Below are 27,636 nucleotides of genomic sequence, written 5' to 3'. Positions count from 1 at the left end.
CAGTGTTCATGTATGGAGCTGGTGATCGGGGGTTCAGAGACAGGTAAAATAAAGAAATCTGCAGTAAATGGTTTGTGGATATTTTAGTATATATATTTACACCGAAAGTGATAGGGCAACAGAAGAGAAACGAATCGGACACTTGCCTAATGAAGACGCACATGTACAAACCTCCTTGCACTCTCCACTTCCGTCTCGTTCTTTCACACCATCGTTCAATACTTTTATTGACTGTCGATTGCTGATCCTTTCGATCGTGTAGAAATCGAGGAATTCATACCTATCACTTTGACTGGCAAGTTAGTAGGTAATACATGTGCATTATACATTTACGGTATTTACATGAAATGAACGCTTAGCACATGCAACTTTTAAATATTATATTTTTTATAACGCCGTACTCTGGACCGTAGCTTGAGGCTATGGTTTAACGCCCGTTTACAGAGAGAGAGACAGAGAGAGAGAGAGAGAGGGAGAGAGTTTTGCACAGAATTTAAACATAGGGGATAGTCGATTTTTAATGAATAATATTGGGGGGAAATAAACTGTTCTGAGAAATCCTTCAGCTCTGGCATTGCATAAGCGTATACTGATAACTCGGCCTAAAAATAGGAGTTAACCAATCATATAGTTTTCACAACGGCGGCGTGTATAATTTATGCATGACGTAGCTGACAGAAATGATCGTGACGCTATAGGAAAAGTCAAACCAAATCGGTTTTGATAATACCATTGGAATGAACCATACTTCACACCATCTCTTTGCCCAAGGAATCTCAATGAAGAATTCAGAGCAAACTTTGCATTATTAAATATCTCTATAAATTTGTAAACAATTCCTGTTTGTCTGACGCTTCACAATTTTCCGAAAAGATTTATTTCAATTTATTAAGACCAAAGTTAAAGAGTACATATCAAAACAAGCACGAACCTGGTACCAGCTGTTGTTCATCCAGATGCTCTGCTGCATGTTGCAGAAATGAATTTTGATGTAGGCCTACCAGAAAAATGCACTAGCAATGACATTCTCAATCGTTTGAGTGTTCCATAATTTTCAGGAATGGGAAGTTTCAAATTTAGTATCTTTGATGTAAAATCGCTAAACAAGTCATATCTGTAAAATTTTAGGCAGATCTGATGCTTGATTTGTTGACCACACAGCCCCCTTAAAGGATGAATTGTCGTTCCTGGATTTTGAACGCTGATTCTTGTTGGTGATTGGTGGTTATTAAAACCGTATGCCCTTTTGATTGGTCGTCCACGAAAGGAACTGGTTTCAAACACTTGAAGTAAAAGTATAAAATTATTTATTTTAGCAAAAATCACACTGACAACAGAACATTATAGTATTCATTATAAACGGCGTCAAACTTGACAATGCGTCTTTAGATTGCACATTGATTATATATACATGTATTTTGTAGACCGTTTTATTATGCACTTCCGTAGAAGTCTATTAGGAACAGTTTTTCTCAATAGTAATACTTCATCTGGTGGCCAACATTACCAGATTTATGACCATTTAATCTTGGTTTTTATCAGAAAATATGTCTGTCTGTCTCTCTCTCTCTCTCTGTCTCTCTCTCTCTCTCTGTCTCTGTCTCTCTCTGTCTCTCTCTCTCTCTCTCTCTCTCTCTCTCTCTCTCTCTCTCTCTCTCTCTCTCTCTCTCTCTCTCTCTCTCTCTCTCTCTCTCTCTCTCTCTCTCTCTCTCTCTCTCTCTCTCTCTCTCTCTCTCTCTCTCTCTCTCTCTCTCCCCTGTCTACGTGTATAGCAATTTTAGCATTAAAATTTTGTAGCATTCTTATACACTTAGCATTCTTATACATTTCGCCCCAACCGTTTCGATCAGTTTTCTCTGGAGGAACGTTGTCATTGTAAAATATTATTGACAGCAACGTTAGCCGTTAGTCCACTTGATTAGATATCGATGTTCACAATTCAAAACATGCTTAGTCTTTTACAAGCTGATAATGATGGATAAGGCTTCTTATCATGCCCAATTAACTGTGTAATGAAACCTTCGGAAAATCGCTGGAAGCTTTGAATATCGTCATAGCATCGATTCATTTCCTTATTACCAAGTAAAGAAAACGTTAAGTTCTCATCAAATTTGTCATTATATTTGGGGTTATTATCGAAACAAGATTGCCAAGGAAGCCGTATACTCTACTTTACGATGGGGGTCTTATCAAAAGTAAAGTCAGCTACCCACACGACTGCGCATGTCTTTGCGTCACGTACGTGCATGCATGTGCTGAAGATTTTGAGGTCTGAAACCTTTAAAAATGTCTTAATTATTTATCAATGATTCATTTATCGTTAATGAAAATTATATTCTTGAGATACATAAACTATTTGAATCCCCGTATATATATACATCGGAACATGTGAACCCGTCAATGTATTGATGATACACGTATATTTTAGACAAGTTGGCCAGTTATGGGTTTACATTACTACATGTACATGTAAGTCGAACATATATAAAATATGTACACTATAATTTACACTTCTTGAATGATCGGGTTTTTAATGGACGGTAGATGTAAATTACAAGTACAAGCGCGGATTCAGCAACTTTTGTCCAAGGGGGGAGGGGTGTCCGAGAAATGACTAGATTTGTCGGAGGGGGGGGGTGGGGGTGGGGGTGGGGGGTCGCTAGAGGCTTGAGTGAGGGGTTGGTGTAAAATGTATGATGTTATTGACTAAACTTTGAATGAAAAAAAACAAATTTTGTAACAATCGATAATTAACATTATATAATGAATAGTTACATGATCTGAACTTTCGCAACTTTGATGCTAACTTTGAACAAAAACTTAACTTTGATGTTGTTGTGGACAATGTTCGTGCATATTGCATGAAGAGTGACATGTATTGAGAAAAAACACTTCGGTCACTATGGAAAAAAAAAGGTTGCGGTTGATCCAACTTGTTGAACGCCGCAACGCCCCCCCCCCCCCCTCCAAAAAAACAAATAAAATAAATTGGAGGCCTAAAGTCTAAACCACACACATAACATCCTCATGATCCTTCTCTGCTCCAAGGCTTTAAAAATTACAGAAGTTGAAAACGAAACAATTATGCTCGAACTAGTTACTAGTAATATGGAACTCTTTTCATAAGGAGATAGAAAAAAATATTACTAGGATTACGTGATTTCGGATTTCGGCAAAGAAGGCAAACAAGTGTATTTTATTTTATGGCATCATTATATGTGATAATTTTAATTGAAAATGACATATCAGTTCATAGAAAAATTATCATGACTTGTTTATTGTGTTGACATGTATTCTGTCTCACATTTCCCAAAGAAATATTATATGTTCGAATTTTCTCGAAAGATTAACACATTTTCGCAAATTTTAGATTTTACGTTACATATATTTTAGAATACAAAAAATTGTCAGCATGGTTGTGAGAACTTACAATGATGAACTTAAGTACCTAGAAAAAATAAGCAATTGTTGCTGGAGGATCAAGAAAGGATTTGTGGACAATATGAACGTAAGATTCTAAACCAGTTCTACTTATCAATAGTCGATACATTGGATAATCAGCTACTTTAATGTTAGGCCCTACCACGGATAACGAAATTTCCTCATTTAATTGTCACTTTTAATCTGATTAATTAGCACCCTAAATTTTTATGTGATTGAGTAGGTAACTGAGTTGATTAATTTCAAAATTTTATTGAAATTCTGTGTTGTACTGTGGTTTCATCAATATTTGTTGAATATCAATTTTCGTGGATTTCGTTGTTAAGTTCATCCACGAAATTAAATGTTCATTGAATGATTGAAGTGCAATTTCTATTAACATTTTGTATTGATGGGGTCATTGACAACGAATTTACGTATCCTTGAAACTATGATTTTCCCTATATCCACGAAAATAGATACCCTTGATTATTAATGAAACAACAGTATTCTGGTCTTGTGTAAATGAAACTGCAGGAAAACTTGTTATGATAGATTAGATAAAATATATTATTGCGAAACCTCCCTAGAGACTGTATGATGGTTTTGATGGATGTAAATGGATTGACTTTTAAAATAACCAGACAACTCCATTATTAATTGTAATTTTTAAAAAAAATCTACATATTTAAGAAGTTATGCCCCTAGTTCTAATCATTCACTTTGTGTGTGATTGTTAAGACTGGTTCTATTTAATGAGCATTGATAAGATTCTAGCTTTAAAAACATAATGCCTTTTCATTTTCACGATTTTAGTGTCATTTGAAATAGCATAATGAAGAACACCTAGTATATCTCTTCAACATTCACTATTGAATCACACTTGCGATTGATCTTTCTTTTAGGTAGAGGGTATATTTTATACAAATGAAACTCTTGAGAAACTTATGTTTTGATGAATTAAAAACAGTCCTGTCGGACTCAAGGTTATGGAGGGTTTCTCCCAGGGATGAAACAAATAGGAAACGTGGCTGCTCTGCCTGGAATAGTGGGGGTAAGTGTTCAAGCATATACACATATTCATGTATCTAATATGATTTGGTATAACAGAAATGTTGCTCTATTGAAAATCAAGATTGCTGCGGTATCAAAACATTTGGTGCTACAATGAATATGGTGTTTATTGATCTGACATCATATCTTGGCAAAACTTTTTAAAAAAATATTGTAGAACATATCAGAAGTAAAGAAAATACATTTCCCATTTACTTATTATGCATTTAAAAACATTGAGGTGTGCATATTTTTAAAAAAAAAATTTTTCCTCTGCAGAAATCAATCGGTCTTCCTGATGTCCATTCAGGGTATGGATTTGCTATAGGTAGGATACAGGAACAAAATATATATTGCTATGAAATTTGATCTACCAAGTAGATGTAGACCTTAGATTTTGAGTCATTTTGCATCTCGGTCCAGTCACCATAGAACACATAAAAATACCTTATCAATAAAATGTTATGGGACACCTGTCAATATTGATGTGGATTTATAAAAGTACATTTCAAATCAAAATACTTTCACCATTTTATAATTTTCAGATTTTACAATATTTGACTACACACTATTTTTGAGAAACTTTCAATCTCATAAACTGGCAGAAACACTTGTCTTATTTTCAATGAAGTTAAAACTTGTATATAATTAATTATATGCATGTACTATACCGGTACATATCAAAGCTGCTGTTTGATCCATCGAAAAATTTCATACAATTTCATCAAATCTTTGGGTCTGAGATTTAAACCTTATCACCATCCCTTCCCATTTAAAGAAAAAATTGACATTTGTAGTATTGATTTGGAGTTAATTCTATTAAGATGATACAGGACATGAAAAGCCTGATCTTTCTTTGAAGTCATCTGTGACTTTGTAATTAGACATTCACATCTGACAGGCAGAAGTGAATTTAACTCATGTATGAGACTCAAATCTAATCATTAAGCCATTGAGCTGAAAAATGAATTGAGCTTGAGGCAACATTGCCTGTAACAACTTTTTAATGGAGAATCTGGGGAGGAAAAAAATATAATGAAAAAAAATTGAAATTAATGTTTGGTGGTTGGGTTATTGTTATTTTTTCCTGCCAAATCAATACTTGCAACTGGGCCAAAGAATTATTGTCTGTTTGCCACCTCATGAGGGGGGGGGGGGTATTTCAATGAGGTGGGAGGCAATTTTAAATAAACCATAATTTTATTTTGGCCTAATTGAGTTGAATTGTATACTTTTCAAAAAGTCTGAAAATTCTTTCTAAAGCTTGATGAAATAGCACACACAGTCATTTATTCTCCCAAAATAATAGACAAGACTTCTTGTTTGAAATTTTGTAGTGCTGCCATTTGATTTCAGATTTGAATCTTTTTTTTTAGTTAATAGATCTATGTAAAATGGTGTTAGAAATGTTGTAGGAAATATGGCCGCCTTTGACATGAGTAACAAAGACGCAGTAGTCTCGCCTGGAGGGGTGGGGTTCGACATTAACTGTGGGGTCCGCCTGCTCCGTACCAATCTGATGGAGAAAGATGTGGCCCCTCTCAAAGAACAGCTCGCTCAGTGCATGTTTGATCACATCCCAGTTGGTGTGGGCTCGAAGGGAATCATTCCCATGACAGCACAGTAAGTACTGCCTCAAATCTCGGACAAATTTGCAGCCATGACAGTTACCCTGGTTTCATTAATATTAGTGTCACCTTATTAACAGGTGTATCTCAGATCTGTCAGTCAATATTGCGATCGGGTCTCAACAGCTCAGTGGTAAGAGCAGCATGGTATGCCAGAGGCTCTGGGCTCAAGTTACAGTTAATTAATTGTGACGTGAAATTTAACCATCAGTTACATTTTTTCAATTTCAAGTAGATTTAGGGGAAATCTCAGTTTCTTGGAGACATAAAATTAGTAGCTAAATGATCTAAACAATACTGTGCATTTAATATTGCACTTCAATGAACATATATTAAATTTTGTGGATCAGGTCAACAACTTGATTCACCAGAATTAGTAATCGATGAATACTGATGAAACCACAGTAAATTTTAAGGGTGGTTAACATACTGATTAAAATACCGGTACTCAGCCCCCTTCATTTTTAGTAAGGAATGAGTGGGGGGTTTTTTGTGGGGGGGGGGGGGTGGGGACAAGAATGTTTAAGGGAGGAAGGGCACTTTAGAAAATGTGATGCAGAAAAACATAGATTTTTAAAAATATCTTCTATTGTAACCATTCATCATCATCTGGAAGACTTATGCAAATTGTAAGGCCAAAAATAATCATTTTGTACATTTCAATATCTAACAATCTTAAGTACCTTAATAAGGGTTAGAAATACAGAAATCAAGCCTTAGAAATGTAGAGATAGGAAATAATTAGGATGGCTTGTTTATGGACGACAGTCATAAAAAGCCCCCGTAATTAAGATGTAGTCTATGAGGATTATAATGATCTATCACTAATAAGTCTTCTTTCTCTGTCACAAATTTGGTCAAATTGAATCACCATTACTTCTGGACATTCAATGAGCAGTAGAACAAATGAGAGTCATGCAGAGACCTCTTGTAAGAGATCATTAGCTGTACACACAGATTATGTTCTAATGCTTCAGAAAATGATATACATGATATTAGATGTTGTTGTTAAGAGATAAGCCCTTCATGAGGTACATTGCATTGCCATATAAATGTGTACCCGGTATATTTTTGTGGTGTTGTCTGATCTGATCCAATGCTATATTAGTACAATTTTAATTAATATCTGTCAATACTTATCCCCTCATAATTTTGGACAATGGGCCACAATGAAATCATAACTCCTTTATGACTCAAAATGTTCTTGATAGTGATGTATTGATAAATATTATATTTGTCTTATATTTGTGCATACATCTGTATATGTACGAAGCCTCTCCGAAAAAAAAAATAAAAAAAAATGGGAGAGGGCTACATTATTGCAGCTAGTACAAATATAATGCATCTAATGATTTTCTGAATATACACACACTATTTTTTGGGGATGTCAAAAATGCAGTGCTAGAAATCTGAATAAAAGAAATTAGACTGAGTGTTATTGTCTGGCAGACATCCCAATGGATTTCTGTGAGATTTTTGGTTGTTAAGTAAATTGATTCTTTTACCACTGTTATGAAAAGGTCTCTGACATTATCATATCAATCTCTGACAGATTTTTGTTAAACAAGACAGAGGTATTAGTTTTGTTAACTAAGTTGATTTCCCATCATCCACTAGTCTACATGTATCTTGGAAGTGAAGGAGAGTCATTGAGATTTGATAGATTTCTACCATGAACAGATTCTTTAAAGTATTATGAGTTCAGTTATGTTTTGACACTATACAGAGATATATGCATGCTAGGCTGTAAATTTGTGTACATGTTATATCCTATGGGATAATTCCTGCAAATACTGTAAACAGTAACGGCATACCTTAACACTGTACATGTACATACTGAACTTCATAAAGGGATGGTAATATTTTAGCATTGCTTCTTATCTGTATTTCTGTCAAAGACCATGTATACACGTAAATGATAAAAGTAAAAACATTGAAAGAAACTTAACTCCTAGAGGTACTGCCAATAATATGAATGTAGGACTTTAAGAAAAAATTAGTTCAAAAAAATTATGATGATTTCATTAAAATGAAATTTAGGAATTGCAATAAGCCACATGCATTTAATTAACAATTGGTTTATAATTGATTAGATCAACAATCATATAGTTACTAGGTATTTTTTCTCTTTAACATGCAGGTAGTTTGGATCTATAATTAAAAATATTTGTTACAGGAATTTAGAAGAGGCATTAGAAATGGGCATGGACTGGTCTCTCAGAGAAGGTCAGTATGATATACATGTATGTAGGTCAGTATGATATACATGTTTGAAGGTCAGTATGATATAACGGTACATGTATGTATGTCAGTATGATATGTATGTAGGATCTCAGGATTAGTAATGGTTTATGGTATATTTTGAAAAAGAAAATGATAAGTCACAATATGGAAGTGATCCATACCACTCTAACATGAAATCCGTGAGAGCCGGCTTTATCATGTTAATTTCACACGAGAATTCCCATGTCAGTTATTGTTAGGAGGTCGTTGACATTAATTGCTTGATCTATGTCAGGGTATGCATAGATACATAGATTCTTAATGCAGTTTTGTGTTTTGTTTGTCAGGTTATGCGTGGGCGGAGGACAAGGAGCACTGTGAGGAGTACGGGAGGATGTTACAGGCCGACCCCGGAAAAGTCAGCAGCCGGGCCAAGAAAAGGGGACTACCCCAGGTCAGTGGGAAAAATCAAAACTTCACTTGTTTCTAAATGGTCAAACTTGTTTCTTATTTATCAATGAATTATTGTGATGATAACAACATTCCTTACATTTTAAGAACTGAAACAAATTCATCACGTCAAAATTACCTATTGAAAAATTTGAATCTTTTTCTCAATAGGTAACATGTACTTTGAAACATATAATTATGAAATCTCAGAGTCTCTTAGAAAAAAAAACTCTGAGAAAAAAGGTCCTGTGATTTATACAATTTTTATGTGTCGGCGATCTTGATTTCAGTTGGGAACTCTGGGAGCCGGCAACCATTATGCTGAGATACAGGTGGTGGACGAGATCTACAATAAGTTTGCCGCCAAAAAGATGGGCATCGAGTGTAAGGGACAGGTGTGTGTGATGATCCACTGTGGGAGTCGGGGGCTGGGCCACCAGGTAGCAACAGGTAAATAACATACCTCACAGGTAGACAGTAATAAAGTGCTGGTCAGGTTTTAGTTACCATGTATTTATCATCTGAATCTCTGATGCCAAGTGTTATTTGATGATTGTTTCAGTACAGAATAATTTTTGGAAACAACGATCCAGATATGTAGTCACAAACTGGGTTGGTTTGGTTTTTGATTCTGAGACACTTGTAAAAGAATTCTTGCGTTCAGTAAATTTATTTTACAGTTTCACATACAGGTAAAATTGCATGATAAAGCTACTATACAAAGTAAAAATTTTTTTTCTGGTGACAAATTTTTTTTAAGATTCATTAAAACATCATTAAAATGAAAATTACTTGCTATTAAAGGAATCATTTAATGCCATATGTATCTATGATTTTCTAGATGCTCTGGTTGCTATGGAGAAGGCAATGAAGCGTGACAACATTAAAGTCAACGACAGACAACTGGCGTGTGCCAAGATTTACTCCCAGGAGGGTCAGGACTACCTCAAAGGAATGGCTGCCGCCGCTAACTATGCGTGGGTCAACCGCTCCAGCATGACCTTCCTCTGTAGACAGGTACTGCGGTTTCTTTATTATTTGCTGAGCACTAATTTTTGCAGATTATAATTATTGTTTAGTGGAACAGTCGATGAAACCAAACGTTAATCCAAGTAAAGACTGAAGCAAACATGTTATTGGAAGAGCCAAAATTTCTATGAAACTTTTTTTAAACTGCGTGTTTCAAATGCCTATGAAAATTGATACTCGTCCACAACTATTAATCAAACCATGGCAGATGCTTTTTCAAAGCAGGAAATGGTTCAGATTCATTTTCGGAGTGGTCATTTGAACTGAAAGTGTTTCCATTTTTTTCTTTAAGGCCTTTGCGAAGATGTTTGACAGTACCCCAGACGACCTTGACATGTTTATGATTTATGATGTGTCACACAACATTGCCAAAGTAGAGGAGCATTTTGTGGACGGGAAACAAAAGACTTTACTGGTTCACAGAAAGGGCTCCACTCGGGCCTTCCCGCCCCATCACCCCCTCATTCCTGTAGATTATCAGGTGAGGAAGTGGTCCATGGTTATATATTTTTAACTTCTATGAGGAATAAGTCAACAGCGCTATCTTGTGTTTCTTTATGAAATATTTCATATTTGAATAAGCATCTAACTGATTTACTCAAATAAGATTAAAAAAAACACAATAAAAGATATAATTCTTAATATTATGAAATTTGATTTTCTTTTGCTACCACCCAAAACCCATCACTATTTACTCCTAATACCCTTTCTGTGTTTAAATGATACCTATATTTTTCAAATTAATGTACTTTAAGCTAGTTCAGCAATTAAGGTATAATGCAGTTGAATTATTACCATCTAATTTTTAAATGATCAGCTGACTGGACAGCCTGTTTTGATTGGAGGAACCATGGGAACGTGTAGCTACGTGCTGACTGGTACACAGCAAGGAATGGATGAGACGTACGGAACCACGTGCCACGGAGCTGTAAGTGAACAGCTCCATTCTTGTTATGTAAAGAAATGTCTTTAACATTATGAAGTTTTTTTAAGTGCAGTCCTGTTGACTGCAAATTTTTTTTTTACTGAATATGGTCAAAATTGGTGGATTACTTCAATTTCAGAACTATATGTATATGCTCAACTTCAGATTTTTTGGAAATATTTTCTAAAGGGTCGAGCTTTATCCCGAGCCAAGTCTCGGCGTAATCTGGACTACACGGAGGTCCTGTCAGCTTTGGAGGAGAAAGGAATCAGTATCAGAGTGGCTTCACCCAAGCTGGTCATGGAGGAGGTACGATCACAGTCCAAGCACTCACATTTTTGCGATCAAAGTTTTTTGGGGTTTCACTCCTCTCCCCATGCATGTCGAAATTGTTAGCTAGCTAACTGAAGATACTTCCTAAAAAACTTTGGACAATTATGTCAGAGTTTTAAAAAACCCAGCTTGTATGTATAATACTGAATGTTATTAATTTGAAGTTTTGGACTAAAGCAGAGTTAAATATTACATGTTGCACTTTTGTATTATGATTGAGTTTTACACATACTGTTGCATTTAAAGAAGAGTAACTTGTCTCAAGAGATATAAAATTACACAATACATGTATTTATCATGATGTATATGAATATGGGTTTACTATACACAAACATTTAAAAGTAGTTTTCTAAATGTCAATAAAGGCCTGAGAAGGTTTCAGATTTGAGGTGGTTTTAAAGGTAACATTGGATCTTTTGCATATTATAATTACATGCCACATATCAATGAATTCCTACTCTTTTAACTTTCATTTTCCAATTTTTGCTTTTTTACAGGCACCTGAATCTTACAAAAATGTTACAGATGTTGTAGATACTTGTAAGTATAGGCAGTAGTCACAACTAGATATTTGTAGATGTCAATTGATATCATGATATCTAAAAAATGTTGTTCCTGACTCTAAGATTTTGTATTTAATATAATTTCATTTCATATTTGTTTGCAGGTCACATGGCAGGCATTAGCAAAAAGGCCATAAAGCTACGTCCTATTGCGGTAATCAAAGGCTAAACTAAGTGATAAGACAACTTGACTTCTTGACCACAGGAATGGATCTTTACAACTGGTGCAATACTGCTTTGGCGACCTCTTACTTGTATCTGGTGGAGGAAGATTCTATGTTTCATTCAAGACTTTATGTTAACTTAACTGAAGTCTTATTTAGTTGTAAGGGAAAAATTATAGCATATCATCTTGCTTTGTAATGCAACTTTTTAAACTTCAAAAGTGTGTTCAATTTTGAACTTTTAAGACTTGTTTTAAAATGTACATTTCATGCAGTTTAGTGGGTTTCTTTGTGTTTATGTACATTTACTGTACCTGTTTGTTTGTCAAAAGAGTCCCAAAATGTATCTTTGATATTTCATATATGTGCCAAACAATTTTCAAAGAATACTTACATGTAAACTGTTTGTTTCACTACAAATTTTCCACATGAACATACACGTATATGACCTCCAAAAACTGATTTGTTAAACTGTTTCATTAAAATACATTGCCAAAAATTTATTGGATTTTTTTTATTTATAACACTACTTGGACAGAGAGTTTAAGGTACAGTTATGTATTGTGATTTATGTTTAATAATTAACATAATCATATATACATTGACAGTACATAAATACAAGGCTGTCGCACCGTCACCCTGTTAATTTTGCACATCCTCTGCTTCCCCAAAAGAAAAAAAAACCAAGAAGATAAAAGTGAAAAACAAAATTTGAAATCAAATTTTATTAGGTCGATCTGTGTTTATTTGAGCGGCATTGAAAAAGGTGATGTGTGATCTTCTGAATTCTTATCTGCAGTATGCGTGGGGGAAATTAGTTGGAAAATTTTTAGTTAAGATTTTTTATTAAAAATGAATTGACCATACCATCCCAAGAAAGAACTGTAATTTTTAAAGGCATTTTTGACCACTTAGTTAATGACTAAACTATTTTTTCTTAGATTATTTTAAGAAAATATTTCAAATACGTAAAAATCTATAATTCCCAATCTAATTAAAATTAGCGAGTAAGCGAGCGGATCTAACGTCTAATTTTAATTAAATTGTATAATTCCTATCGTACTTTGAGCAGATGTAGTACAAAAAATTACGGATTTTTCATACGAAATAAAAATTAATTAAATTGCCTTATCGTTTAAGGAAATAATTAATATTAAATCAATAAATCAGTATTTTTGCAATTGTTTCTACTTTCCCGGCCCACATGTATTCCCTTCACATGCAGCGTGTTGTTGGAAATTATCTGTCCATGTTTATTGTACAGTTTTGTTGTACAAAGAGATATAATTATGTTACAACCTAAAATTGTCATTGGGCCGAGGCGTCTTTTACATGGGCCGATCTGTCGGGGCCGAGCTGTCTTTTGTGGACCGAGGTGTCGTTTGTCCGAGGTGTCTGTTTACCGAGATGTCCACGAGCCCCCCCCCCCCCCCCCCTTGATAGCATTCAATCATTTCTGTTATTTTAATGTTATTTAGGATAGCGTATTTTATCTTGGATACAAATTTGACCCTTTCCCCTAAAGAACTACAATTCGTATCTGTACAAGAATATTATTATATTATTAAGAAAATAGTCATTTCGCCGAGGTACGTGTCTTCTACATGGGCCGAGGTGTCTACCGAGGTGTCCATGAGCCCCCCCCCCCCCCCCCCCCCCCAATCGGATAGCATTGAATTCGATAATTTCTATTATTTTAATGATATTCTATTTTCCCCTTACCCGTAAAGAACTGCAACTCGTATCTATACAAGAATACTTTAATTGACACACGGGAAGTAACTCTTAATTGTAAATATAAATATACTGTCAGGTAACAAGCCCAGCCATGTTTTGACAACGAACCTGTCTGGTAAGATAAATATGTGATTTCTATATTCCTTGTCTCAGAATGCATTTCTAAACTAAATTTACTTTAAAAACAAATAATAAAGCGTGAAGGTGTGTATAATTACTAGTATCCAAATTAAAAATATGTACATTTACTTTCGTTTTAATATTCTAAATAATATCTTTGATTCATAGTATATACGTATTCGTAACTTATTTTATTTTGACAAGTATACTGAAAATTAATTTTTTTAAAGCAAACATGGATGCTCGCTCTACTGCTCAGGATGTTCATCGATGTTACCTTTGTGAGACCGCCATAGCACAGAGTTACTGTGACTTTTGTGATGTCAACCTGTGCAGGCCCTGTATAGGGGAACATATCTTAGACGAATATGATACACATAAAATAGTCCGATTCCAGGATCGAAGATCAACCTTGATTTATCCAAAATGCATAACGCATACATCAAAAAACTGCGAACTCCAGTGCAAGGACTGTGATAACAATTTTATTTGCTCTTCTTGTACTGCATCTGAACAGCACAGAGGACACATATTTGTGGAAGTTATTGAAGTTTACAAGACAAAGAAAGAAGTTATTGCAAAGGATACAGAGAAGTTGAAGAATTTTATTACTCCTAAATATGAAGAAATTGCAGTCGACTTAGAAAATCAGATTGCTAACATTGATGGAGGATATCAAAATATTACAACAGAAATTTTCAAATTAGGACAGGTATGGCACAGAGAAGTCGACATTGTCATCAACAAAATGGAAACCGAAATCATTGAGATGAAAGTAAAACAGAGATATTTTACAGAAACACTTGGATGAAATTAAACAGATACAACTTCTAATAAATAAAACGCAACTGTCTATAGAGGAAATTAAGGAATCCACTGAAGTATTGCCAACCATTGAATACAGGTCTCAGATTAGAGAATTCAGTAAGATGCCACCCAAAATTAAAGTGACACTGCCCACAATCGTTCCAAAGCCAGCAGACACCGAGAAGCTGTATAATTTGTTTGGACAGATCACCCCATTATCTACTTCTACAGAAGAAAATGTCTTGTCACTGACTTCAGTCAGACAAATACTGGATGAACCAGAGCTTATTGCTACAATACATACTGGTTATAAAGAAAATCTATACAGTGTAACATGTGAGATTGAAGACAGGATATGGACATCTGGAGAAAGTAGAGATATTAAATGCTTTAGCATTAAAGGTTCACTGTTGCAGAAAATCCAAACAAAATCGGGACATTGGCCAAATGATATAGCTGTAAACAGCGATGGGGATTTATTGTACAGTGAATGGTTTACAGAGACAGTGAATAAATTAAAGACTGGAAAGACAGAAGAGTTGATCAGATTACAGGGATGGACGCCTGTTAATTTGTGTTCAACCTCTTTTGGTGATCTTCTGGTTACCATGTTCAGTGATGATGAAACTCAATCCAAAGTTATCTGTTACTCAGGATCTACAGAGAAACAAACGATTCAATTTGATAATGAAGGTAAACCTCTGTACTCCGGGAATCGTAATATCAAATACATCACAGAGAACAGAAACCATGACATCTGTGTAGCTGACAGTGAGGTCGGTGCGGTAGTCGTGGTTAATCAGACCGGGAAACTCAGATGGAGATACACTGGTCATCCCTCAGTTACCAAGACAAAACCATTTAATCCTCATGGAATCACAACAGACAGTCAGAGTCTTATCCTGACTGGAGATTTTGATAATCATCGTATCCACTGTCTGGATCAGAATGGACAGTTAATCCGATGCATTGATAACTGTGATCTGGAGAATCCTTCTGGTTTATATGTGGACAAGAGTGACAATCTGTTTGTGTGCGAGTGTTTCAAAGGCAATATCAAGAAACTGAAATATTGGAAATAGACACTTTTACAATATAATTCAAAAGGGGATTTTCGTCAAAATGAATTCAGTTCATATTATTTTTAAAATTTAAATCAGATGCATTTTAATTGATCTGTAATGATATTTATTATTATAAATTATTTAGTTCTTAGAAATCAATATGTTTGTAGGCACGTAATGTTTGTTTTGATGAACAGTATCCATATTGTGACGTATTTCCATTAAAAATCTCAAAACAGTAAAGTCTAGTGTAATTTAAAGTATATTTTCTTCACCAAACTTAATACCTGCATATAACAGCGTAGCGCATTGGAGAAAAACAGTAATTTAACCACGAAGTCATTAAGTCTGTAGGTCATTAATTCGAATACTGATAGGGCTTTTCTAATTTTTACCATTCCAAAAAAAACTTATTGCAAGTAAAGTTTGAAAATCATACACCGGTGAAAGTATTTTAATTATAATAAACTTTTATCCACATTAATATTGACAGTATTGATAGACGTTTCATAACACTTTAACAAACTTAAAATGTTGTAAATGTTGATCAATGAGGCTGACGACAGATGTTGTAAAGCTGCTTTCTCACCTGTACCTGTAGCACCCCATCGGGGTGAGGGGGTACTATATATAGTAGAGTGACAAAAATAGAAAAAGTGGCTTATTTTTTTAGTTTAATTGACCGGCATACCTCACGACTAAAAGTTATTTTTTCTTAAATATAACACCCTCTTTTAACTTTTTTGTCTGGCCGTAGAATTTTCTCGAGTCAAATTTTTTTTATGGAAGATAATTGGAGATTTAAGCGTTTTAAAAGGATTTTATTTTCTTTGTTGACAACCGTTCTTGTTTTTCATTTTCAAACATTTATGCAAGTATATATTTTAGTATATGTTTTGTAAATAAAACAAACAGATCTACTCAGGTATTAATAAACTGGTAGGTCTGGTATTTATAAACTGTTGAACACAAGAAGGAGTACGTGAATTTACGAGGGAAGGTCCAAAAATAATGTCACTTGTCAAATAACATGCAATACAGGGTTAATTTGACATTTGAATTTCTTGTCACGCATGATTTGGTTTATATTCTATTTATGGCCGTTTATCTAATCTTATTTATCATTGAGTACTGTTTTTGAGAAACTGGTATAATATCCCCATTCAAGAAACTGTATAATTAAAGCAATCATTTAATTTCTTGTATATATACTTACCATTTTTTAGATGCTATGGTTGTTATGGAGAAAGCAATGAAGCGTGACAACATTAACGTTAATGACAGACAACTGGCGTGTGCCAAGATTTACTCCCCGGAGGGTCAGGACTACCTCAAAGGAATGGCTGCCGCCGCTAACTATGCACGGGTTAATCGCTCCAGCTTGACCTTCCTTTGTAGAAAGGTACTGCAGTTACTGCTGTTGTTTAATAGAACAATCGATGAAACCATATGTTAATCCAAGTAACGAATGAGCAAAAATATTATTGGAAGAGCAAACATTTCTATGAAACTTTTTTCAAAACTGTATGTTTCAAACACCTATGAAAAATGATGTCCATCCACAACTATTTATCAAACCATGGCAAATGCTTTTTCAAAGCAGGAAATGGTTCTGATTCATTTTTGAATTGGTCATTTTAACTGAAACTGTTTCCATTTTTTTCTTGAATGCCTTTGCGAAGATGTTTGACAGTACCCCAGACGACCTTGACATGTTTATGATTTATGACGTGTCACACAACATTGCCAAAGTGGAGGAGCATTTTGTGGGTGGGAAACAGAAGACTTTACTGGTTCACATGAAGGTCGCCACCCGGGCCTTCCCTCCCCACCACCCCCTTATTCCTGTAGATTATCAGGTGAGGAAGTGGTCCATGGTTATATATTTTTAACTTCTATGGGGAATAAGTCAACAGTGCTATCTTGTGTTTCTTTATGAATTATTTCATATTAATAGCATCTAACTGATTTATTAAAATAAGATTTAAAAAACACAATAAAAGACAATCTTAATATTATGAAATTTGATATTTATTTGCTACCACCCTAAACCCATTACTAATTACTCCTATTACCCTTTCTGTGTTTAAATGATACCTATATTTTTCAAATTAATGTACTTTAAGCTAGTTCAGCATTTAAGGTATGATGCAGTAGAATTATTACCATCTAATTTTAAATGATCAGCTGACTGGACAGCCTGTTTTGATTGGAGGAACCATGGGAACGTGTAGCTACGTGCTGACTGGTACACAGCAGGGAAAGGATGAGACGTACGGAACCACGTGCCACGGAGCTGTAAGTGAACAGTTACATTCTTGATTATGTAAAGCAATGTCTGCACCTTTTTTTAAGTGCAGTCCAAAAAAAGAGTTTAATGAATATGGTCAACATTGGTGGATTACTTCAATGTCAGAACTATATGTATATGCTCAACTTCAGATCTTTTTTGAAATATTTTCTAAAGGGTCGAGCTTTATCTCGAGCCAAGTCTCGGCGTAATCTGGACTACACAGAGGTCCTGTCAGCTTTGGAGGAGAAAGGAATCAGTATCAGAGTGGCTTCACCCAAGCTGGTCATGGAGGAGGTATGGTCACAGTCCAAGCACTCACATCTTTGCTATCAAAAGTTTTTTTCCCTTTCAATCTTTTCCCCTTTTTATGTTGAGAGTCTTAGCTAGCAAAGGTACTTCCTAAAAAAATTATGGACAATTATGTTGGAATTTAAAAAACAACTTGTATGTATTATACTGAATGTTATCAAATTGAAGTTTTGGACTAAAGCAAAGTTAGGTATTACAGGTACCTTTGTATTATGATTGAGTTTTACACATACCATTGGATTTAAAGAAGTTTAACTAGTCTCAAGAGATAAAAAATACATGTATCTATTTGATGTTTATGAAAATGGGTTATCATATGATTACTACATGATTGAACATTTAAAAGTGATTTTCTAAATGTCAAAAAGGCTTGAGAAGGTTTTAGATTGGAGGTGGTATTAAAAGTAACATTGGGTCTTTTGCATATTACATGCCAGATATATCAATTAATTCCTATTCTCTTCGTAACTTTCATTTTCAATTTTTGCTTTTTCACAGGCACCCGAATCTTACAAAAATGTTACAGATGTTGTAGATACTTGTAAGTATAGGCAGTAGTCACAACTAAATATTTGTAGATGTCAGTTGATATCATGATATCTAAAATATGTTGTATCTGACTCTGAGAATTTGTATTTAATATGATTTCATTTCATATTCGTTTGCAGGTCACATGGCAGGCATTAGCAAAAAGGCCATAAAGCTACGTCCTATTGCGGTAATCAAAGGATAAACTAAGTGATAAGACAACTTGACTTCTTGACCACAGGAATGGATCTTTACAACTGGTGCAATACTGCTTTGGTGACCTCTTACTTGTATCTGGTGGAGGAAGATTCTATGTTTCATTCAAGACTTTATGTTAACTTAACTAAAGTCTTATTTTATTGTGAGGGGAAAAAATATAGCATATCATCTTGCTTTGTAATGCAACTTTATAACTTCAAAAGTGTGTTCAAATTTGAACTTTTAAGACTTGTTTTAAAATGTATATTTCTTGCAGTTTAGTGGGTTTCTTTGTGTTTATGTATATTTACTGTACCTGTTTGTTTCTTAAAAGAGTCCCAAAATGTATCTTTGATATTTAATATATGTGCCAAACAATTTTCAAAGAATACTTACATGTAAACTGTCTGTTTCACTACAAATTTTCCACAGGAACATACACGTATATGACCTCCAAAAACTGATTTGTTAAACTGTTTCATTAAAATACATTGCCAAAAATTTATTGGATTATTTTTTTATAACACTACTTGGACAGAGAGTTTAAGGTACAGTTATGTATTGTGATTCATGTTTAATAATTAACATAATCATATATACATTGACAGTACATATATACAAGGCTGTGACACCGTCACCCTGTTAATTTTCCACATCCTCCGCTTCCCCAAAAGAAAAAAAAACCCAAGAAGATAAAAGTGAAAAACAAAATTTGAAATCAAATGTTATTAGGTCGATCTGTGTTTATTTGAGCGGCGTTGTGTGATCTTCTGAATTCTTATTTGCAGTATGCTTGGGAGAAATTAGTGGGACAAATTTTTAGTTAAGAATGTTTATTATTTTTTTTTTTGGGGGGGGGGGGGAGGGGGTAAATATGTAGAGGAACTTCATTAAAAATGGATTCACCATACCATCTCATGAAAGAACTGTAATTTTTAAAGGCATTTTTTGACCTTTCACTAAAATATTTTTCTTAGGTTATTTTAAGATTTAAGAAAATATTTCAATTTCTTAAAAATCTATAATTCCCAATCTACTTAAAATTAGATGTGTAGCGAGTAAGCGAGCGGATCTAACATCTAATTTTAATTAGATTGTATAATTCCTTCGTACTTTGAGCAGTATGTTTTGTCATATGAATAAGAATAAAGGCACAAACCGTAACGCAATTATGGTCAGCAAGTCAGTACTTAATGTTCTTTTTAAGTAGTACAAAAATTACTGATTTTTCATACGAAATAAAAATTAAGTTGCATTATCATTTAAGCAAATAATTAAATTATAAATATTAAATCAATAAATAAGTATTTTTGCAATTGCATCTACTTTCCCGCCCCACATGTATTCCCTTCACATGCAGTGTTGCAGTGTGTTGTTGGAAATCATCTGTCCATGTTTATTGTACAGTTTTGTTGTACAAAGAGATATAATTATGTTACAACCGAAAATTGTCATTGGGCCGAGGCGTCTTAAGATTTTTACATGGGCCGATCTGTCGGGGCCGAGCTGTCTTTTGTGGGCCGAGGTGTCGTTTGGCCGAGATGTCTGTCTACTGTGATGTTAATTAACGAGGCCCCCCCCCCCCTCCCACCCTTCGATAGCATTCAATCATTTATGTTATTTTAATGTTATTTAGGATAGCGTATTTTATCTTGGATACAGATTTTACCCTTTCCCCTAAAGAACTACAATTCGTATCTGTACAAGAATATTATTATATTATTAAGAAAATAGTCATTGCGCCAAGGTACGTGTCTTCTACATGGGCTGAGGTGTCTACCGAGGTGTCCATTAGCCCCCCCCCCCCTTTCCATCGGATTGCATTGAACTCGATCATTTCTATTATTTTAATGATATTTTATTTGCCCCTTACCCCTAAAGAACTGCAACTCGTATCTATAATAGTGGGACACGGGAAGTAACTCTTAATGTAAATATATCTATTGTCAGGTGACACGCCTAGCCATGTTTTGACAACGAAATTGGCTGATTAGGTAAATATATGATTCTTATGATATTTCTGATCTCGGAATGTATTTCTATTCTTAATTTTCTTTTTAAAAATAACGAAGCGTGAGACTGTGTATGCTTATCCAAATCAAAATATATCCGTGTATAAATATACTTTCGTTTTAATGTTCTAAATATTTTCTTTGATTTATAGTATATACGTTTTCGTAACTTGTTTTATTTTGACAAGTATACTGAAAATTATTTTTTTTAGAACAAACATGGATCCTCACTCTAGTGCTCAGGATGTTCATCGTTGTGACCTTTGTGAGACCGCCATAGCACAGAGTTACTGTGACTTTTGTCATGTCAACCTGTGCAAGCCATGCATAGGAGAACATATCTCAGACGAATATGAAACACATAAAATAGTCCGATTCCAGGATCGAAGATCAACCTTGATATATCCAAAATGCATGACGCATACAACAAAAAATTGTGAACACCAGTGCAAAAATTGTGATAACATTTTTGTTTGTTCTTCTTGTATTGCATCTGAACAACACAGAGGGCATATATTTGTAGAAGTTTTAGAGGTTTACAAGACAAAGAAAGAAGTGATTGAAAATGATACAGAGAAGTTACATAATCTTATTACTCCTAAATACGAAGAAATTGCATTCGACTTGGAAAAGCAACTTGCCAACCTGGAAGGAGGATATGAGAAACTTACAACAGAAATTTCTAAACAAGGAGAGAAATGGCACAGAGAAATTGACATCGTCATCAACAAACTGAAAACCAAAATTGGTGAGATAAAAGAGAAACACCGAGCTATTTTACAGATACATTTGGAAGAAATAAAACAAATACAGTCTCATATAAATGAAACATTACTGTCTATGAGTGAAATCAAGGAATCTAGAGAAGTAACTCCGACCATTGAATACAGCTCCAAAATCAGAGAATTCAGCAAGTCGCCATCCAATATCAAGGTAACACTGCCAACATTTATTCCAAATTTGATAGACCATGAGCAGCTGGAACGTTTTTTTGGACAGATCACCCCATTATATTCAGCTACCGAAGAAAGTCTCTCGTCAATTCACCAACCCAACACTTCAGTCAAAGAACTACTGGATGAACCGGAGCTTCTCGCCATAATACGTACTGGACATGCATCTCTACTTAATGTAACATGTTTAAATGAAGACAAAATCTGGACGAGTGGTTTGACCAAAGAAATCAAATGTTTCAACATTAATGGTTCGCTGCATCAAACAAACACCACAAGATCAGGGAACCGGCCGAGAGGTCTAGCAGTAGACAGTGATGGGAACCTTATATACACTGATGATGAATCAAATACAGTGAATTTACTAAAGATGGGACAGACAGAAGAGTTGATCAGATTACAGGGATGGGTGCCTAATAAGCTGTGTGTCACCTCTACAGGTGATTTACTGGTCACCATGCACAATGACCTTAAAATTCCATCCAAAGTTGTCCACTACTCGGGGTATACAGAGAAACAAACAATTCAATTTGATGATGAATTTAAACCTTTATACTCGAGGAATAATGATATTAAATACATCACAGAGAACAGAAACCATGACATCTGTGTAGCTGACTATGGGGCCGGTGTAGTAGTGGTGGTTAATCAGGACGGGAAACTTAGATGGAGATACACCGGTCAGCCCTCAGTTACCAAGAACAAAGCATTTAGACCCTATGGTATCACAACAGACAGTCAGAGTCGTATCCTGACAGCAGACAGTGACAACAATTGCATCCACATTGTGGATAAGAGTGGACAATTTCTCCGTTACATTGATAACTGTGATCTTGAAAGTCCTTTTGGTCTATGTGTGGACAACAATGACTATTTGTTTGTGTGTGAATGCAACAAAGGCAATGTAAAGAAAATCGTATATTCAAAGTAGGCACAAACGTTTGACAATGATGTAACTTAAACATAACATTTTCATGAATACATACAAGCATATATTGGAATCTTCAATCAGTATTATACCATTTATATTTAGTATTAAAAATTGTATTGTTCGTTCAATAAAAAAATGATCTGTTTAAAGTCATCCAGGTTTGGTTGTTTCAATTAACTTCTCAATATTAATAAGTTTTTATTATAAAGGTTTATCCCTAAGATTAGTACTTTATTAAGGAGTTAGAACTGATTTATGTAATATATATTATAATGCATTTTAAGTAAATCAAAAATCAGGTTTGGTTGTTTCAATTAACTTTTCAATATTAATAAGTTGGTTTTTTTTATAAAGGTTAATCCCTAAGATTAGGCTTTTATTTGGAACTGGTTTATGTAATATATATCAAAATGCATTTTAAGTAAATCAAATATCATGCACATATGTATGTAAATAAAAAAAGGTACATTCAGAAATACACTAAATCAATTTATTTGTTTTTTGAACATATTACACGTTAGTTTATTTCAGATGATTAACGTTCAAGCAATGAAATGAATCTTTTTCAACACCTTCACTTAGTGTTTTACGTTGTGTTTTTAAGGATATCTGATGGCACGTTTAATGTGGAAAACATTCTAGGTCACCGTGACAAAATTGGGGGAAGTTAATGCTGTTACTCCAGCATCGGCTTCTGGGCCTGGTTAAAGTTTTTGAAGCATCATAAATCATAAAACTAAACATCTTAAAAATGGAAAAAACAGTGGAAAGGTGGTGTCATCTCTAAAGCAGACTTTTGCCTAGACGAAATGAACGGGTGTCAGATCATCAATATTTCCTTTCATTTTAATATATTTTTAAGAAGTATTACTTATAGCTGAAATACCAGTTCTAACACTCGTGTCAACGATTCATGGTAATACTTTAGTCAATCGTTGTGAAAAACAAAAACAAAGTCCAATTCAGTTCAGTATTACAAAGAGCAATAGAGCTTTAAAAAGGTTATAATGGTTTCTGCATTTTGTTATGTTTTACCAATTTGATGACTAAGATTTTTCTCGTTGAATTGCAAGTAGTTTGGATCTATATTTTAAAATATTTTTTACAGGAATTTAGAAGAGGCATTAGAGATGGGCATGGACTGGTCACTTAGAAAAGGTCAGGATGATATACATGTATGTAAGTCAGTATGACATACACATATGTAGATCAGTATGATATACATGTATGTAGGTCAGTATGATATACATGTATGTAGGTCAGTATGATATACGTGTATGTAGGTCAGTATGATATACATGAATGTAGGTCAGTATGATATACATGTATGTAGGTCAGTATGATATACATGTATGTAGGTCAGTATGATATACATGTATGTAGGTCAGTATGATATTCATGTATGTAGGTCAGTATGATATTCATGTATGTAGGTCAGTATGATATACATGCATGTAGGATCTCGTGAGTAGTGATGTTTTATGGTATATTTTGAAGAAGAAAAACTATATGTCACAATTTAGCAGCGGTCCATATCTTATGAAAGCATGAAATATATGAAATCCATGAGGGCCGGCTCTTTTCATGTTAATTTCACATGAGAATGCCAATGTCAGTTAAGTTACTTGTCCTTGCCTGTAAATTTATTGCACAATTTCATTCAAGATTCAGACTATGAGGTGGTCATTGGCATCAATTGCTTGGTCTAAATCATGGTATACATACATTATATATGCAGTCTAGTGTTTTCTGTGTCAGGGTATGCGTGGATTCATAAATTCTATTTTATGCAGTCTAGTGTTTTCTGTGTCAGGGTATGCTTGGATACATAAATTCTTAATACAGTCTTGTGTTTTCTGTGTCAGGGTATGCGTGGGCGGAGGACAAGGAATATTGTATGGAGTACGGTAGGATACTGCAGGCCGACCTCGGGAAGGTCAGCAGCCGGGCCAAGAAAAGGGCGCTACCCAGGTCAGTGGGAAAAATCAAACCTTCACCTGTTTAAATGGTCAACCTTGTTTTCACGTGTTTGAGATCTCGATTTCAGTTGGGAATTCTAGGAACCGGCAACCATAAAGCCGGGATACAGGTGGTGGACAAGATCTACAATAAGTTTGCCGCCAAAAAGATTGGCATTTAGTGTAAGGGACAGGTGTGTGTAATGATCCATTGTGGAAGTCGGGGGCTGGGCCACCAGGTAGAAACAGGTAAGTACCACACTTCACAGGTACACAGAGATATAGTGTTGGTCAGGTTTTAGTTACCTAGTTTACATGTATTTAATATCTGAATCTTCAAGTGTTATTAGATTACTAGTACTGTTTCAGTACAGAATATGTTTTGAAAACAATGGTCCAGATATAGAAAGTCACAAACTGGGTTGGTTTGGTTTTCGATTGTAAGGAATATGTAAAAGAACTCTTGCGCTCATTAAATTTAATTTACAGTTTCACATACAGGTAAAATTGCATGATAAAGCTAGTATATACCAAGTAAGATTTTTGGTGACAAAAATTTGGTAAGATTCATTAGAACGCCACTATCATGAAGAGTACTTACTGTTAATGCAATCATTACCTTTTATAATTACAATTTTATAGATGATCTGGTTGCCATGGAGAAGGCATGGAAGCGTGACAGCATAAACATCAACGGCAAACAAATGGCCTGTGCCAAGATTTACTCTCCAGAGGGTCAGTACTACCTCAAAGGAATGGCTGCTGCTGCTACAACTATGCATGGATAAACCGCTCCAGCACGACCTTCCTAAAGACAGGTACTGTGGTTTTTTTATTATTTGCTGAGCACTAATTTTTGCAGATTATAATTATTGTTTAGTGGAACAATCGATGAAACCAAATGTTAATCCAAGTAAAGACTGAAGCAAAAATGTTATTGGAAGAGCCAAAATTTCTATGAAACTTTTTTAAAACTGCATGTTTCAAACACCTATGAAAAATGATGCCCATCCACAACTATTAATCAAACCATGGCAAATGCTTTTTCAAAGCAGGAAATGGTTCAGATTCATTTTCGGGGTGGTCGTTTGAACTGAAAGTGTTTCCATTTTTTTCTTTAAGGCCTTTGCGAAGTTGTTTGACAGTACCCCAGACGACCTTGACATGTTTATGATTGATGACGTGTCACACAACATTGCCAAAGTGGAGGAGCATTTTGTGGACGGGAAACAGAAGACTTTACTGGTTCACAGAAAGGGCTCCACCCGGGCCTTCCCTCCCCATCACCCCCTTATTCCTGTAGATTATCAGGTGAGGAAGTGGTCCATGGTTATATATTTTTAATTTCTATGAGGAATAAGTCAACAGTGCTATCTTGTGTTTCTTTATTAAATATTTCATATTTGAATAAGCATCTAACTGATTTACTCAAATAAGATTCCAAAAACACAATAAAAGATATTCTTAATATTATGAAATTTGATATTCTTTTGCTACCACCCAAAATCCATTCCTATTTACTCCTATTACAATTTCTGTGTTTAAATGATACCTATATTTTTCAAATTATTGTAATTTAAGCTAGTTCAGCAATTAAGGTATAATGCAGTGGAATTATTACCGTCTAATTTTTAAATGATCAGCTGACTGGACAGTCTGTTTTGATTGGAGGAACCATGAGAACGTGTAGCTACGTGCTGACTGGTACACAGCAGGGAATTGATGAGACGTACGGAACCACGTGCCACGGAGCTGTTATTGAACAGCTCCATTCTTGTTATGTAAAGAAATGTCTGCACCTTTTTTTAAGTGCAGTCCAAAAAAAGAGTTCAATGAATATGGTCAACATTGGTGAATTACTTCAATGTCAAAACTATATGTATATGCTCAACTTCAGATTTTTTTTGAAATATTTTCGAAAGGGTCGAGCTTTATCTCGAGCCAAGTCTCGGCGTAATCTGGACTACACAGAGGTCCTGTCAGCTTTGGAGGAGAAAGGAATCAGTATCAGAGTGGCTTCACCCAAGCTGGTCATGGAGGAGGTATGATCACAGTCCAAGCACTCACATATTTGCGATCTAAGTTTTTTGGGGTTTCACTCCTCTCCCCATGCATGTCGAAATTGTAAGCTAGCTAACTGAAGATACTTCCTAAAAAACTTTGGACAATTATGTCAGAGTTTTAAAAAACCCAGCTTGTATGTATAATACTGAATGTTATTAATTTGAAGTTTTGGACTAAAGCAGAGTTAAATATTACATGTTGCACTTTTGTATTATGATTGAGTTTTACACATACCGTTGCATTTAAAGAAGAGTAACTTGTCTCAAGAGATATAAAATTACACAATGCATGTATTTATCATGATGTATATGAAAATGGGTTTACTATACACGAACATTTAAAAGTAGTTTTCTAAATGTCAATAAAGGCCTGAGAAGGTTTCAGATTTGAGGTGGTTTTAAAGGTAACATTGGATCTTATGCATATTATAAATACATGCCACATATCAATGAATTCCTACTCTTTCAACTTTCATTTTCCATTTTTTGCTTTTTCACAGGCACCTGAATCTTACAAAAATGTTACAGATGTTGTAGATACTTGTAAGTATAGGCAGAAGTCACAACTAAATATTTGTAGATGTCAGTTGATATCATGATATCTAAAATATGTTGTATCTGACTCTGAGATTTTGTATTTAATATAATTTCATTTCATATTCGTTTGCAGGTCACATGGCAGGCATAAGCAAAAAGGCCATAAAGCTACGTCCCATTGCGGCAATCAAAGGCTAAACTAAGTGATAAGACAACTTGACTTCTTGACCATAGGAATGGATCTTTACAACTGGTGCAATACTGCTTTGGTGACCTCTTACTTGTATCTGGGGGAGGAAGATTCTATGTTTCATTCAAGACTTTATGTTAACTTAACT

The 27,636-nt window shown here is 34.7% G+C and overlaps 4 protein-coding genes and 1 pseudogene across 4 annotated transcripts; all 5 read left to right on the top strand.

Moving 5' to 3' along the window:
* The first annotated feature begins 3,227 nt into the window (after positions 1-3,227).
* On the top strand, positions 3,228-12,289 carry LOC128158903 (RNA-splicing ligase RtcB homolog). Its single transcript, XM_052821882.1, has 13 exons — positions 3,228-3,508; positions 4,326-4,474; positions 4,753-4,801; positions 5,889-6,096; positions 8,278-8,327; positions 8,672-8,778; positions 9,065-9,224; positions 9,616-9,791; positions 10,096-10,284; positions 10,621-10,731; positions 10,918-11,037; positions 11,559-11,601; positions 11,729-12,289. The coding sequence occupies exons 2-13, from the start codon at positions 4,430-4,432 to the stop codon at positions 11,791-11,793; spliced, it is 1,323 nt and encodes a 440-aa protein (XP_052677842.1). The 5' UTR covers positions 3,228-3,508; positions 4,326-4,429; the 3' UTR covers positions 11,794-12,289.
* Positions 12,290-13,559: 1,270 nt separating this feature from the next.
* Positions 13,560-15,709, top strand: LOC128158902 (uncharacterized; annotated as a pseudogene).
* Positions 15,710-17,192: 1,483 nt separating this feature from the next.
* On the top strand, positions 17,193-19,338 carry LOC128158904 (RNA-splicing ligase RtcB homolog). The gene is made up of 5 exons (XM_052821883.1): positions 17,193-17,375; positions 17,704-17,814; positions 17,984-18,103; positions 18,617-18,659; positions 18,787-19,338. The coding sequence occupies exons 1-5, from the start codon at positions 17,199-17,201 to the stop codon at positions 18,849-18,851; spliced, it is 516 nt and encodes a 171-aa protein (XP_052677843.1). The 5' UTR covers positions 17,193-17,198; the 3' UTR covers positions 18,852-19,338.
* Positions 19,339-20,761: 1,423 nt separating this feature from the next.
* On the top strand, positions 20,762-23,299 carry LOC128158901 (uncharacterized). The gene is made up of 2 exons (XM_052821881.1): positions 20,762-20,838; positions 21,069-23,299. Exon 2 carries the CDS (start codon positions 21,076-21,078, stop codon positions 22,738-22,740), a length of 1,665 nt encoding a protein of 554 aa, XP_052677841.1. The 5' UTR covers positions 20,762-20,838; positions 21,069-21,075; the 3' UTR covers positions 22,741-23,299.
* Positions 23,300-24,901: 1,602 nt separating this feature from the next.
* Positions 24,902-27,496, top strand: LOC128160863 (RNA-splicing ligase RtcB homolog). The gene is made up of 7 exons (XM_052824173.1): positions 24,902-24,947; positions 25,341-25,476; positions 25,844-26,009; positions 26,342-26,479; positions 26,621-26,740; positions 27,262-27,304; positions 27,432-27,496. The coding sequence occupies exons 1-7, from the start codon at positions 24,902-24,904 to the stop codon at positions 27,494-27,496; spliced, it is 714 nt and encodes a 237-aa protein (XP_052680133.1).
* The last annotated feature ends 140 nt before the right edge of the window (positions 27,497-27,636 follow it).

Source organism: Crassostrea angulata, chromosome 8 (genome assembly GCF_025612915.1).
Source record: "Crassostrea angulata isolate pt1a10 chromosome 8, ASM2561291v2, whole genome shotgun sequence".
Taxonomy (NCBI): domain Eukaryota; kingdom Metazoa; phylum Mollusca; class Bivalvia; order Ostreida; family Ostreidae; genus Magallana; species Magallana angulata.
Note: the sequence above shows the minus strand (reverse complement) of the source record. Positions and strands in the feature narration are given on the sequence as shown.

Coding starts and splice junctions, on each gene's coding strand:
- LOC128158903 (XM_052821882.1), top strand. CDS start 4,430: ATGAAACAAATAGGAAACGTGGCTGCTCTGCCTGGAATAGTGGGG. Junction 8,328..8,671: donor GGACTGGTCTCTCAGAGAAG/GTCAGTATGATA, acceptor TTTGTTTGTCAG/GTTATGCGTGGGCGGAGGAC. Junction 11,602..11,728: donor TACAGATGTTGTAGATACTT/GTAAGTATAGGC, acceptor ATTTGTTTGCAG/GTCACATGGCAGGCATTAGC.
- LOC128158904 (XM_052821883.1), top strand. CDS start 17,199: ATGTTTGACAGTACCCCAGACGACCTTGACATGTTTATGATTTATGAC. Junction 17,815..17,983: donor GAACCACGTGCCACGGAGCT/GTAAGTGAACAG, acceptor TATTTTCTAAAG/GGTCGAGCTTTATCTCGAGC. Junction 18,104..18,616: donor CCAAGCTGGTCATGGAGGAG/GTATGGTCACAG, acceptor GCTTTTTCACAG/GCACCCGAATCTTACAAAAA.
- LOC128158901 (XM_052821881.1), top strand. CDS start 21,076: ATGGATCCTCACTCTAGTGCTCAGGATGTTCATCGTTGTGACCTTTGT.
- LOC128160863 (XM_052824173.1), top strand. CDS start 24,902: ATGATCCATTGTGGAAGTCGGGGGCTGGGCCACCAGGTAGAAACAG. Junction 24,948..25,340: donor GGGCCACCAGGTAGAAACAG/GTAAGTACCACA, acceptor ACAATTTTATAG/ATGATCTGGTTGCCATGGAG. Junction 26,480..26,620: donor AACAGCTCCATTCTTGTTAT/GTAAAGAAATGT, acceptor TATTTTCGAAAG/GGTCGAGCTTTATCTCGAGC.